At 43.6% G+C, this 14,663-nt stretch overlaps 1 protein-coding gene across 3 annotated transcripts in view; it reads right to left on the bottom strand.

The window, feature by feature from the left end:
* Positions 1–5,503: 5,503 nt before the first annotated feature.
* Positions 5,504–14,663, bottom strand: part of ZNF143 (zinc finger protein 143) — a 78,812-nt gene continuing 69,652 nt past the window's right edge. For all 3 annotated transcript variants that reach the window (XM_011947611.1, XM_011947612.1, XM_011947610.1), the window contains 2 exons: positions 8,149–8,295; positions 5,504–5,873 (listed from right to left, as the gene is read on the bottom strand). In XM_011947611.1, the coding sequence (XP_011803001.1) occupies positions 5,790–5,873; positions 8,149–8,295 (231 nt within the window). In that variant the 3' untranslated portion in view covers positions 5,504–5,789. The remainder of the gene's footprint in view (positions 5,874–8,148; positions 8,296–14,663) is intronic.

Genomic DNA, 14,663 nt, shown 5'->3' with positions numbered 1-14,663 from the left:
CCGCCACCTCACCTGGCTAATTTTTGGTATTTTTAGTAGAGACGGGGTTTCACCGTGTTAGCCAGGATGGTCTCGATCTCCTGACCTCGTGATTCGCCCGTCTCGGCCTCCCAAAGTGCTGGGATTACAGGCTTGAGCCACCGCGCCCGGCCTTCAATATTTCAAAGCAGGAAAAGCAGGCTGGAGGGGAAAGATGGAGGGTATGGTCACATGACTGAATCCACATGTTGCAAGAGAAAAGGAGCAGGTAGGGGAGAGTCAATTATATATTCATCTTTACAGAAGCTAAGGTGAACATAGAGTAGCTCTGTGGAGATAACTTTTTTCCTGTAGCTACCTGCTTAGGAACAAAAGGAAAAGTAGCTTCTTGGATAATTCAGCTTTCAGCTTAATATTTTTCTTTTGGCATAGTGAAATTAGCACCCCAAGTTTTTATTTTCCTTTCACAGAGGAAAGGGGAAGCAGGAGGGAAAGGGAAAAAAAAAAGGAGGGTGGGTAGACAATGAGGCAAGTGGTTATATTCTTGTGAGGCTCTGGTTAGAGTTCAGTGAGTCTACGTTTTACATGTGGAAAGAAAAGGGTAGAGGAAAAGTCAATTATGCATTAGTCTCATGCTCAGTCGATCTACATTTTTTATAAGATAAGGTAAGCATATGAAACTACAGCTGTTTGGGAACAAAAGAAAGGCTGTTTTTGTCTTGTTTTTGCTTTTTTGTTTGCATGACTCAGTTCCCAAGCTTAACTTTCCTTTTGGCATAGTGAATTTGAGGTCCCGAGATTCTATTTTTCTTTCACAATCTGAATGCATAAAAGTGAGCAGAAAAAGCTTTTGCCAGGCAGTTTTAACTATTCATGCAATTATCCTGAATTTTGAGCATTCTTCATTCTCAACAAGACTTTCTGTCCTTCCAGTTTAGCCGTGCTCTAGAAGCAAAATGAAACTCTTGCATGGAGAATTGAAGAATCTCTCTGTACATCTCAAGCCCCATGAGTTTGGAACTGGAGGGAACAGCTAGAGGTGCCCTACTACTCTGCAAGGCCTCCAGGAGTTACCGGGAAATTTAAATCCCCAGCTGTCTTAAAGGAGCCCATAATCTAACAAGAGATAATATATTCCCAAAACACAGGTCACACATCTGCAGCAAAAACAAAAGGGCTAGTAGAAGCGCACGCCTCAGCAGGACAGGCTACATAATCTGTGGGGCTCCGTGCAAAAATGAAAATGCGCAACCTCTTGATCAAACGACAGGAAAAACGTGCTTTTAAAGGTACACATAAAGCCAGCCACAAAAAGACAAATATAATATGAGGTGCCTACAACAGTCAAATTTATAGAGACAGAAAATAGAATGGTGGCTGGGCACGGTGGCTCATGCCTGTAATCCTAGCACTTTGAGAGGCTGAGGCAGGCAGATCACTTGAGATGAGGAGTTCGAGACCAGCCTGGCCAACATGACAAAAACCCATCTCTATTAAAAATACAAAAATTGGTGGCTCAAGCCTGTAATCCCAGCACATTGGAAGGCCGAGACGGGCAGATCACGAGGTCAGGAGATCGAGACCACCCTGGCTAACACGGTGAAACCCCGTCTCTACTAAAATATACAAAAAAAAAAAAAAAAATTAGCCAGGCATGGTGGCACGTGCCTGTAGTCCCAGCTACTTGGGAAGCTGAGACAGGAGAATCGCATGAACCCAGGAGGGGAAGGTTGCAGTGAGCCAAGATCGGGACACTGTACTCCAGCCTGGGTGACAGAGAAAGACCCTGTCTGAAAAAATAAAAAGAAACGAAAATGGTGGTTGTCAGGAACTGGAGCGAGGGGGGATGTGGAATTATTGTTTAGTGGGTACAATTTCAGTTTGGGGAGATGAAAACAGTTCTGGAGATGGATGGTGGTGATGGTTGCACAACAGTGTGAATGTACAGTTGCCCTTCAGTATTGGAGGGGGATTGGTTCTAGGATTCATCAAGGACACCAAAATCCATGGATTCTCAAGTCCCTGGTAATAAATGGCATAGTATTTGCACATAACCTACACACATCCTCCTGTATACTTTAATTCATCTCTAGATTACTTATGATACCAAATACAATGCCTACACATCACTCTTATGAATTCAACATAGTACTCGGTATCTTGCAAATTCAAGACTTGCTTTTTGGAACTTAGTCTTTTTTTTTCCCTGAATATATTTTTTCTCTTTTTTTTGTTGAGACAGGGTCTCACTATGTTGCCCAGGCTGGTCTTGAACTCCTGGCCTCAAGTGATCCTCCTGCTAATGTTTGTATTTTTGGTAGAGATAGGATTTCACCTATCAAGGTGGGAGAGGCCAGGTGGGGCAGTGGTGGTGAGAGCCCTTCCAGGGAGGCAGCAGCGGGTGGAGCTGTGTGTAAGCTCAGGCACTAAGTCCCCAGCACATGCTTTGTTGATGCATGGGACTTCACTTATAAAACACAAAGATAGACATCAAGACCGCAGCCGGGTGCGGTGGTTCATGCCTGCAATTCCGGTACTTTGGGAGGCCAAGGCAGATGGATCACTTGAGCTCAAGAGTTTGAGAACAGCTTGGTCAGCATGGTGAAATCCTATCTCTACCAAAAATACAAACATTAGCTGGGCATGGTGGTGAGCAACTGTGGTCCCAGCTACTTGGGGGCTGAGGTGGGAAGATCGCTGCAGTGAGCCCTGATGGTGCCACTGCACTCAAGCTAGGTGACACAGCAAGACCCTATCTTAAAAATAAATAAACAAAAATAATTTCAAGACTGCAATCATAGTGCATTAAACCCCAAATCCAGGGCCCTTCTGAGTGGAGTTTCTTGTTCAAACTGTACTGGTCACATGCCCATGCAGGCATGTCCTGTCCCTCAGGCAGATGAAGAGAGATTATTTGGCTAGAGTATTCCTTGAGAGCATCCTCATCCCCAAAGGAAACCTAGGTACAGAAAGTGCTTATCATGGAGGAGCTGAGGCAGCTTTTCTCCCCTTCCCACATGCTCCCTTTTCCTCTTCGACACTAGACTTCAGCTTTGCCCCCTTCCTTTTCACATCCCACTCCCCACTCGCTGCTGAGGTCTACCAGTAGTTAACTAGTCTATAATCTTATCTGAGCCAGGAAATACTGGATGGTAAACTCCTTGGGTTGATAAATGCAGTAGTCAGTTTCAGCACTGAGTCCACGGTTTCCCAAGTTGCTTATCTAGCCCCAGGGCTGTCACTCGGGAAGGCAGGCAGCAAGTAAGGGACACTGTACAGAGTTAGTTTGCCCCAGAAGAGCTGGGGGTGGGTAGGAGGGGTAGGAGAGATCTGGCTCTCTGGGCAGCTGCCACCTGAGGAGAATTGAGAAAGCCTCGTCCCTCCCTTAACTCTAAGTTCTTACAGAGTTCAGACTGCCAGCAAGGCACATTTTCTCTGTAGTGGCCTCAAGCTGTGTCTGGGGCAAAGCAGGGTGATTTTTTTGGACGGAGAGGTTTTCCTTGAGCATTGTCTGGATCAAATTCCAGAGGGTTATGCCCCACCTGGTTGTTTGCTAGCGTTTACTCTTATTTCAAGTGTCTTTTTGGGATTTTTCAACCTTGGACGTTTCCGTGTCCTGCACTGTGAAGAGACCCCCCCAAAGCAGCTTTCCTAGCAATTGTCAGCACAGAACTGCACCCTTCCCCTGGAGGAAACAGGCCACCTCACTAGGCTTCTGAGGCCCCATTCCCAAGACGGTAGGTCAGGGAAAACTAACAGTGACCCTAGACCCTTTGCTCTGGGTGCCAGTAGGAAGTCATTTGCTTTTGAGCTGAGGGATAATCAGGCTAACCAAACAGTCCAGGTTGAGCCCTGCCCAATTCAACTAGCAAAGGTGCTGGGAGTAAAGAGAAACACCCTGGAATTTGAGCAAAGTCAGATCTAAGGGGCCATGGGAGGCTGACAGCTTGGTTTTTGGTCCTGGGAAGCACAGCAGCCTGGCTGGGCCCAGTGGGGAGGAGCTCCTGGCCAGCAGCCAGGAGCCACGACCAGCACTGGGAGGCTGGGCGCCATCCTGTCCTCGATTTCGCAGATTCTGGTCTTCTATCCCAGCCCGACAGCCCCTTTCTGAGCCTCAGTGGGCTTCAGCGGGGAGTTCTGTGTGGGTCTGGGTCTCTGTCAAGAATGAAGACTGGGATCTGTGGTTGACTAGGGCTTTTGCTAATGTTATATATCTATAAAGGGTTCCTATTTCAAATAAGTCACCATCCTTTTTAGCACGAGTTCATAGAACCTGATCAAAGATAACATTTATGTAAAATAAAATAGCACAATGTTTTCCCCTTTCTACTGTAAAGCTTGAAATGAAAAAGCCACATTCAGCTCTCTGCAAACAAAGTTTGCTAAACGACAGTGCAGGAGGGCTGCTGCAGAACACACCTTCATCTTTTTTTCTTTTTTTGACCTTTGTGAATGCTGAATTTTCAACATTAGAAAATGGTTTTTCCATGGCTCAATTCATTAGGCAATCAGAAATCACCAAAGTTCATTTTGATCATCTCTGCCACAAGTGAGCATTCGGGGAGGTCACTGTGGTGCAGTGCCAGAAAGTTTGGGTTCCCATCTTGGTCCTGCCTCTCCGTAGCTGTGAGGGCTGGTAAGACAGTCAGCCTCCCTGGACTCTTGGTTTCCTCATATATAAAATGGAGGTAGTAAATCCCCTATGTTTCACAAAATTGTTGTGAATATATAAAAATATATGGAAAAGCACTTATTCTGTACTTGATACACAACGTCCTTTCAATGTGTGTATGAGGTTACACTCCATTACATTTGCGATATTTTCTGCACCATTCCCCCATCCCAATTTGATAAATAAAAAAATATAAAAGTAACATTTTAAAAATTGCTGTATTCAAAATTAATAATAAACCTTGGGGTAAATAAGCTTTAAAACAAAAGTACATAAGCCAAAAATAAATAATTTACACCAACCCACTAACCTAATTTTCAGAGTAAAGCCATTTCCAATTACAGTACTGTTATCTCGGGAACCAGCCTGTGGTTAAACTTTGATAATTATTTTTAAAAAACAGTAATAAAAATTGAATACTAAGCAAAATCTTTAACAAAACCACTGGATTTAACTTTTTAATTTTAAATAATCAAATTTTATAATTTTGTACATAATTCAATGTAATGCCAATATAATTAGCATTTCAGCTTGAAGAGCTGGTTTTTAACAGGGATGGGAAACTATAAATTATTCGAATAGTCTGCAAACCATGAGATACAAATAAAAATGGACAAACATATAGTAGAACAAAAACCGCAGACATTCTACTAACTGGGGAAATATCTGAAGGCTTTACATCCTTTATTATCCATAATGGCTTTTGGAATTACGATTGTGTGACATATAGAACCTTTGATATTTTAGATACAGCCTTTATTTTTTTTTCCATGGGAAGTTAAAAATCCATCATAAGACTCCATAAGACTTTACTAGTCTTATGGAGTTTTTGATCTGATAAGACTCCATAAGACTTTCCTAGACTCTAGGAGTTTGTGATCTGATAAAAGAGTAACATGAAAATTTACTGTATTGCCCTAATTTCATACTTCCTTGTACACAATGAATCACTCTGAGAATCTATTCCAAGGGTTATATACACAAAAGTGTCAAGAATAAAATGTTCTCCACTCTTGCATAAAAATGTGTACAGTGTATCAGGAATGGAAAACTTCTAATTTTCCTGGGCCCGGGCTTCATGGATTTCTGCTGCCAGAAGATGAAAGACTCCTGCTTTATTGCTCCATTGTTCTGAGGATTAATCATCCAACCCTGGTGTTTCTCCTTGTTGGATTCTAGATGCTATTCTGATGGCTTCTTCCAGAGATGGCTGTTCTCCAAGCTGAAACAGGAACACACACATCAAATGCTAACAATTCAAAAGCCACAGTCAAGAAAATGCCAAAGAAATGTTATATGCCAGAAGGAAAACTTCTCTCTGTAATTCTGACACTTGGGATTGTTAAGATACTACTGTTAACTCAATCATTAAGAGAACAAAACAATTTTCTGCAGGGGAGGATAATGCAATGCAATTTCTTTTTCTTTTTTGAATTTAGAATCCTAGGTGCAGCCAGGCCTGGTGATACGATGAGGTCTCAGTGGGGCATGGTGGCCCATGCCTGTAATCCCAACACTTTGGGAGGTGGAGGCAGGCAGACTGCTTGAGCCCAGGAGTTTGAGACCAGCCTGAGCAACATGGCAAAACCCCACCTCTGCTTAAAAAACACAAAAACTGGCCGGGCACGGTGGCTCATGCCTGTAATCCCAGCACTTTGGGAGGCTGAGGCAGGCGGATCACAAGGTGAGATCAAAACCACCCTGGCTAACACAGTGAAACCCCCATCTCTACTAAAAAATACAAAAAAATTAGCTGGGTGTGGTGGCGGGCACCTGTAGTCCCAGCTACTCGGGAGGTTGAGGGAGGAGAATGGCGGGAACCCGGGAGGTGGAGCTTGCAGTGAGCCGAGATCTCGCCACTGCACTCCAGCCTGGGCAACAGAGGAAGACTCCGTCTCAAAAACCAAAAATTAGCTGAGCATGGCAGTGTGCACCTGGAGTCCCAGCTGCTGGGGAGGCTTAGGCTCCCACCTCAGAGGAAGAGGCTGAGGGGCAGACTCTTCCGCTTCCTTGGTTCAGCCACCCTATCCTGTCTCAGCTTCCCCTCCCCTCCTTTCTCCCCTCCCTCCCTCCTTTTTTTCTTTTTCTTTCTCTTTTTCTTTCTTTCTGACGTGCCTGGCCTGCAATTTATTTGGGATTCTGATAAAATCTTCGTACAGTCCGGCCATGATGGCTCATGACTACATTCCTAGCACTTCGGGAGGCTGAGGCAGGAGGATCACTTGAGCCCAGAAGTACAAGACCAGCCTGAGCAACATAGTGAGACCCCATCTCTATTTTTAAATAAATAAAAACTTAAAAAAAAAAAATCTTCATACATGCAAGAGACAAAAGATGCTTACCTCAGCCAACAAAAGAGAGCTTCTTGAGACTTTGGCTTCTATACCCACAAACTACATAAAACCAACAGCTGACATTTCCTCTAGTGTGTTCCAACTCTTTATCAAGTAAATACATGGGGGAAAAAAAATCTCCCTAAGGACAGGTAATCTGCACCTAGCCCCTAGAATTCTATATTACTTTACATTCTTTTTTTTTTTTTTTTGAGACAGGGTCTCACTCTGTCACCCAGGCTGGAGGACAGTGGTGCGATCTTGGCTCACTGCAGCCTCAATCTCCCTGGCTCAAGTGATCCTTCCACCTCAGCCACCAAGGTAGCTGGGACTACAGGTGCACACCACCCCATCCAGCTAACTTTTGTATTTTTGTAGAGATAGGGTTTCATCATGTTGCCCAGGCTGGTCTCTTTTATTTTTTGAGATGGGGTCTCATTTGCTACCCAGGCGGGAGTGCAGTGGCACAATCTTGGCTCACTGCAGCCTCAAATACGCTGGGTACAAGTAATCCTCCTACCTCAGCCCCCCGCCAAATAGCTGGGCACTACAGGCACCCGCCACCACACCCAGCTAATTTTTGTGCTTTTTGTAGTGACGGGTTTTCACGATGTTGCCCAGGCTGGTCTCTAACTCCTAAGCTCAAGCTACCTACGTGCCTCAGCTTTCCAAAGTGCTGGGTTATAGGGATGAGCCACCATGCCCGGTTGCACCTAAGATTCTAAATTCTCTGCTTCCCAGAAAATGATTCCTTCTAACTCTTCTGACATTCCCCTCTTTAAAATGGGGGCTATGCACAGATTCTCAGAGGACTTATTTAGGATTTGTGTTTCCACTAGGTTTCGCTCTAAGGAGTAGCTCTTAAGTGCTTTATAGACCCCTGCCTAATTTGAAGATACCTGGGTGGGTGCACACAGGGATGTACACCTGAAGGTTTTTTTTCTTGCTATAAATTCCCCTAGAATATGCAAAGATGGGTAGAGAACAAAGTGCTGGTCTCTTTGAGTCCACCTCAAACACTGCAATTTCCTTAAAGTAGGCTAGGTGACAGAGATTATTCTGTACCTTGCCTCCTGTAAAAGTTATACACAAAGCACAGTGTACAAAGTTGAGAGCTATGAGCAGCACTGCTGTCGACTGAGGACAGCCTGCCTTAGTACTCACCTGAACTGCAATCTGGGTGCCATTGGATGTTGCTACTAAGGTCAGAGGTCTGGTTTCTGTGGTTACTAAGTGATGGCTATGCTGCTGGTGCCCCATTTCTGATGAGGCAGTATGGAAGGCTGCCAAGTCTTGAGCTACAATTGCAACCTTAAGCAAAACAAAACAAATCACACACATGAAGAATTAAATCTGAGATTTAAATAGGTTAAAGTCCACTTAATACAATGGACTGTCTTCAAATTGAAAAGGAAAAACTCCTCTGACCATAGACTTGTCAAAGTCTATATTGGAAGGAGTTTTATTTGAGGAAGCTGAGGCTCATTATTTAAGGTTATGAAGCAAGCCAACGGCAAAACAGGGTAGAGGACACTGGAGAAATGGATCTGCTATGCCAGGCTCCATTAGCCAGGGAGATGTGGCTGTACCTAGGTTCAATTACCCCTAAGGGGCTGCTTGGGTAGTTATGCATGTGGACTAATTTGTACCTCAAATGTCCACTTTTTTCCCTGAGATTGGATCATAGGAGAAAATAAATGATTATTTTCCTGTTTACTTGTCGTATTTAAAATTAGATTTCCATTTAACTAGGAAAACTGAAAGGTCCAGTGGTATTACTGAAAAACAGCATCTCATCTCACACTCATTTCCCATTTTAGACTCTATGGAATCTCCCCATACTCGTCTTGCAGCACCTAGCCAGGAGGATTGAACGTGCTTTTGTGGCTCTTATACCACAGATACAACTTTTTTAAAAAGGCAGGTAACGGCCGGGTGCAGTGGCTCAAGCCTGTAATCCCAGCACTTTGGGAGGTCGAGATGGGCGGATCACGAGGTCAGGAGATCGAGACCATCCTGGCTAACACGGTAACCCCGTCTCTACTAAAAAATACAAAAAAAAAAAATAGCCGGGCGAGGTGGCGGGCGCCTGTAATCCCAGCCACTTGGGAGGCTGAGGCAGGAGAATGGCGTGAACCCGGGAGGCGGAGCTTGCAGTGAGCTGAGATCTGGCCACTGCACTCCAGCCTGGGCGACAGAGCGAGACTCCTTCTAAAAAAAAAAAAAAAAGGCAGATAACATGGAAAATGGCAGTTAACTATTTCTGTTAGATGATATTCTAAAATTTTACTCAGCCACATTCAGAGAAAGAACAGATTAAAAATGAAAACTGCTGTTTTACTTGGCTATTCATCCACTAAAAATGCTACATTTTAAGCTAATGGATATTTAGCTTGGATCAATCCCAGTAATGTTTCCTAATTCTAAAAGAACAACAGATTTCATTCCAGCAATGTCTAAGTAGCTTATATTGGGCTAACCTTCCTGCAGATAACAATTATAAACCCTTGACAAAAATATGAAAAAGCAACTATTTGAAGGCTTTGAGAAGCAATGAAGAGCAGGAAGAAACTAGAGGGGATTCTCGAAAGAAGGGAGTCACACTGCGCTACATCTGTGTTTACACAGATTTCACATTGAGGACACTACCCAGTTTGAGCAGCATGGGGCAACTTAATGTTAAAGATAATGGAGTCCAGGGCTGCCAGAATAGCAGTACAGAGAATAGCCCAAAAAGCAAGGACTCTGAGTGGGGAGCCCCCAAATCTTTGTATAAACTGTCCTCAAATCCTTAAGATCCCTGAACACAAATATTTCTAGGTTCCAATAACGTTCCAACAAGATTGGCAAAGCAGCATCTAGAAGGCTGAGAAGTCAAGGAGAGCTTTCAGTGCAACTCACCAAAAAGAGACGGAATTTGAAGTTTCAATCTTACCAAGTTATGAGGTAAGATTACATCCCAGGATTAAATATTCACCCTAAGACATAATGGCAACACTGAAACAGATCTGCCTTAACAAAGTACAAAACCCAGCCTCAACACATAATTTAACTAGTTAATAGAAAAAAAAATTAATATTCTCCACAGAAAGATAACAAAATTCATAATCTCTGTAATGTGTCATCCACAAGGTCCAGAATGCAATTTTAAAATTACAATTGCTTAGCCAGGCATGGTGGCTCATGTTGTAACCCTAGCACTTTGGGAGGCTGAGACAGGTGGATCACCTGAGGTCAGGAGTTTGAGATCAGCCTGGTCAACATGGTGAAACCCCATTTCCACTAAAAAAAACAAAAACAAAAACAAAATACAAAAATTAGCTGGGTGTGGTGGCGGGTGCCTGTAGTCCCAGCTACTCAGGAGGCGGAGGGAGGAGAATAAGGTCAAAGACAAATTAACATACATTCTCTATCTGAAGAACCTTGAGAAAGATTGATAAAAACCCCAAATAGGCTAGGTGTGGTGGCTCACACCTGTAATCCCAACACTCTGAGAGGCCGAGGCGGGTGGATCATGAGCTCAGGAGTTTCAGACCAGCCTGACCAACATGGTGAAACCCCATCTCTACTAAAATTACAAAAACTAGCCAGGCGCGGTGGCCAGTGCTTGTAATCCCAGCTACTCGGCAGGCTGAGGCAGGAGAATCACTTGAACACGGGAGGCAGAGGTTGCAGCGAGACGAGATCATGCCATTTGCACTCTGGCCTGGGCAACAAGAGCGAAAACTCTGTCTCAAAAAAGCAAAAAAACCAAATAGATCCCCAGCAACTTGTAAGACAACACCAAGTTAATATACATATAATTAGAGTTCCAGAAGGGCAGCAGACAAAGAATTTAATTTTTTTTTTTTTTTGCCAGAAGCAGTGGCTTCCACCTGCAGTCCTAGTTACTTGGGAGGCTGAGGCTGAGGGATCCCTGAAGCCCAGGAGTTTGAGGGCAGCCTGGGTCCCAGCTACTCGGGACCGCTTGCTGAGCCTCCCAAAGTGCTGAGATTACAGGCATGAGCCACTGCGTCCAGTCCTTATTTCCTTCCTTCTATTTACTTTTTAATTTTTCTTAAGGTAGAAACTAAGATCATTGCATTTAAAACTTTTTTTCCCAATACAAACATTTAAAACAAAATTTCCCCTAAGAATTGCTTTAGCTTTCACTGCCTGTTCTTTCCTTTGTTTTTTTTGGGACAGGGCCTCCCTCTGTCACCTAGGCTGGAGTGTAGTGGTGCTATCTCAGTTCACTGCAACCTCTGCCTCCTGGGCTGAAGTGATCCTCCCACCTCAGCCTCCTGAGTAGCTGGGACTACTGGCGTGCACCACCACACCTGATTAATTTTGTATTTTTAGTAGAGACGGGGTTTCACCATGTTGCCCTGGGTTGGTCTTGAACTCCTGACCTCAGATGATCCACCCACCTCAGCCTCCTAAAGTGCTGGAATTACAGGCATGAGCCACCGCGCCTGGTCCCCAGATCCTATGTATATTAAAGGGATAATAAGGAAACAGTATGAACAACTTTATATCAATAAATACAAAAACTTAGATGAAACAAACTTATAAAAACAAAACTTAGCAAAACGGAAACAAAAAAACATAGATAACTTGAATAGTATAGATCTACTTAAAAACTTGAATCCAAAAAAAAAAAAAAACAAAGCCTCCCAAAAAAGAAAACTCTAGGCCTAGATGATGGTGGTGTCCTGATTAATTCTATCAAGCTTTTATGGAGAAATAATACCAATCTTACACAACTATCAGAAAATACTACAGAAGAGAACACTTCCCAACTTGTTTTATGAGGCAAGCCTAACCCCGATATTGAAACAGGAGATGAAACTTTTTCTTATAATTTCATAATAAATTGTAGATCAAGGCTGGGCGCGGTGGTTCACGCCTGTAATCCCAGTACTTCGGAAGGCCTAGGTGGGCGGATCACGAGGTCAGGAGATCGAGGCCATCCTGGCTAACACGGTGAAACCCCGTCTCTACTAAAAACACAAAAAATTAGCTGGGAGTGGTTGTGGGCACCTGTAGTCCCAGCTACTCAGGAGGCTGAGGCAGGAGAATGACGTGAACCTGGGAGGTAGAGCTTGCAGTGAGCCAAGATCGTGCCACTGTACTCCAGCCTGGGCAACAGAGTGAAACTCCGTCTCAAAAAAAAAAAAAAAAAAATTATAGATCAATATGGTTCATACACACTGACACCAACATCTTTAACAAGATACTAGCAAACTGTCACAGAGGATCTTAATGGCAGTAAAAATACTCTGATGGAGTATGATCCTCTACTGATAGATATATGTCATTACACGTTTGTCCAAACCCATAGAATATACAACACTAACAGTGAATCCGGATGTAAACGATGGACTCCGAGTGACTATGATGTGTACAGTGTAGGTTTCAACAACGGTAACAAACGTGCTCCTCTGGTGGGGGTGCTGATCATACAGGAAGCTATGCATGTGTGGGGCCAGGGAGTATAAGGAAAGTCTCTGTACTTACCTCTCAATTTTGTGGTGAACCTATAACTGCTCTAAAAAAAATCACCTTTAAAAAATATATTAGTGAACTCAATCCAGCAAAATATGAAAAAGTAAACACATCATAATCAAGTGATATATTAGCTTTTTTATATGTAAATTAAAACCACAATGATAGATCCTTTCACATCCAGTAGAATGGCTAAAACTTTAAAACAACTCCAAATGTTGGTGATAATATGAAACAAACAGAAGTCTTTTTTATTTTTCATCTTTTTGAGACGGAGTCTCGCTGTCACTCAGGTTGGAGTACAATGGTGCAATCTCGGCTCACTGCAACCTCAGCCTGCTGGGTTCAAGCAATTCTCCTGCCTCAGCCTCCTGAGTAGCTGGGACTAAAGGTGCGCACCACACCATACCCAGCTAATTTTTTTTGTATTTTTAGTAGAGACGGGGTTTCACCATGCTGGCCAGGCTGGTCTCGAACTCCTGACCTCACAATCCACCTGCCTCAGCCTCCCAAATTCCTGGGATTACAGGCGTGAGCCACTGTGCCTGGCCTCTTTTTAATTTTTTTAGAAGACAAGGTTTTGCTCTGTCACCTAGACTGTAGTACAATGAACATGGCTCACCAAAGCCTCAACCTCCTGGGCTCAAGTGATCCTCCCACCTCAGCTTCAAGAGTAGCTGGGACTACAGGCACACACTGCCATGCTTGGCTAATTAAAAAAAAAAAAATTGGCCAGGCACAGTGGCTCACACCTGTAATCCCAGCACTTTGGGAGGCCGAGGGGGGTGGATCACCTGAGGTCAGGAGTTGGAGACCAGCCTGACCAACATGGTAAAACCCCATCTCTACCAAAAATACAAAAATTAGCCAGGCATGGTGGCGGGCGCCTGTAGTCCCAGCTACTCAGGAGGCGGAGGGAGGAGAATGGCATGAACCTGGAGGCGAAGCTTGCAGTGAATTGGGACTGCGCCACTGCACGCCAGCCTGGGTGACAGAGCGAGACTCTGTCTCAAAAAAAAAACAAACACACACAAATGTGGTGAAGACAGGGTCTTGCTACATTGCTCAGGTTGGTTTTAAAATCCTGGGCTCAAGCAATCCTCCCACTTTGGCCTCCCAAAGTGCTGGGATTACAGGTGTGAGCCACGGCACCCAGCCTATTTAAAAAAATTTTTTTAACCACAAGAAGCAGCACTGAACAAATGAAACTCTTATACACTACTAGTGGGAGTGTATGACGGCCCAAACACTTTGAAGAACTGTTTGATACTATCATAGAAAGGTAAATATGCCTCTATTCTATGACCCAGCAATTCCACGAATAGGTATTTATCCAAGACAAATGACAGTATACGTCTACAAACATATTTTTACTAGAATTTTTATTGCCATCTTATTCATAATAGTCAAAAACTGGAAGCATTTCAAATGTTCACCAAGGGGAGAATATATCAACAAATTGTGGTATATTGTTACAATAGAATACTGCTCAGCAATAAAAAAGAATGAACCGTTATTATATGCCAACAATGTGAGTAAATATTCAAAATGTTAAGCAGAAAAACCCAGACACAAAAAAGTTCATACTGTGGTTCCATTTATGTAATGTTCAAGAATAGGCAAAACTAAGCTGAGCGCTGTGGCTCACGCTGTAATCCTAGCACTTTGGGAGGCTGAGGCGGGCAGATCACTTGAGGTCAGGAGTTGGAGACCAGCATGGCCAACATGGTAAAACCCCATCTCTACTAAAAATACAAAAAAATTAGCCAGGCGCGGGAGGTTGCAGTGAGCTGAGAACGTGTCACTGCACTCCAGCCAGGGTGACAGGGTGAGGCTCTGTCAAAAAAATAATAATAATAAGCAAAACTAATTCTATCACAACAGTTTCTGCCTAAGGAGGGTAAGTACTGGCTACAGAGGAATCACAAGGGAACTTTCTGACATGATAGAAATGTTCTACATTTTCTTTAGCATGTTAGTTATATGGGTGCATATTTAACACAACTCATTGAATTGTAAATTTAAGATCTGTGCATTTCATTGTTATGTAAATTTTACCTCAAGAAAAAAACAGATTGCAGGCAAATATGAAAAACAGGTTTAGCCGGGCACGGTGGCTCAAGCCTGTAATCCCAGCACTTTGGGAGGCCGAGACGGGCGGATCACGAGGTCAGGAGATCGAGACCATCCTG

This window comes from Colobus angolensis, unplaced genomic scaffold (genome assembly GCF_000951035.1).
Source record: "Colobus angolensis palliatus isolate OR3802 unplaced genomic scaffold, Cang.pa_1.0 Scaffold269, whole genome shotgun sequence".
Taxonomy (NCBI): domain Eukaryota; kingdom Metazoa; phylum Chordata; class Mammalia; order Primates; family Cercopithecidae; genus Colobus; species Colobus angolensis.
The sequence above is the reverse complement of the archived record's forward strand: the minus strand, read 5'-3'. Positions and strand labels throughout refer to the sequence as shown.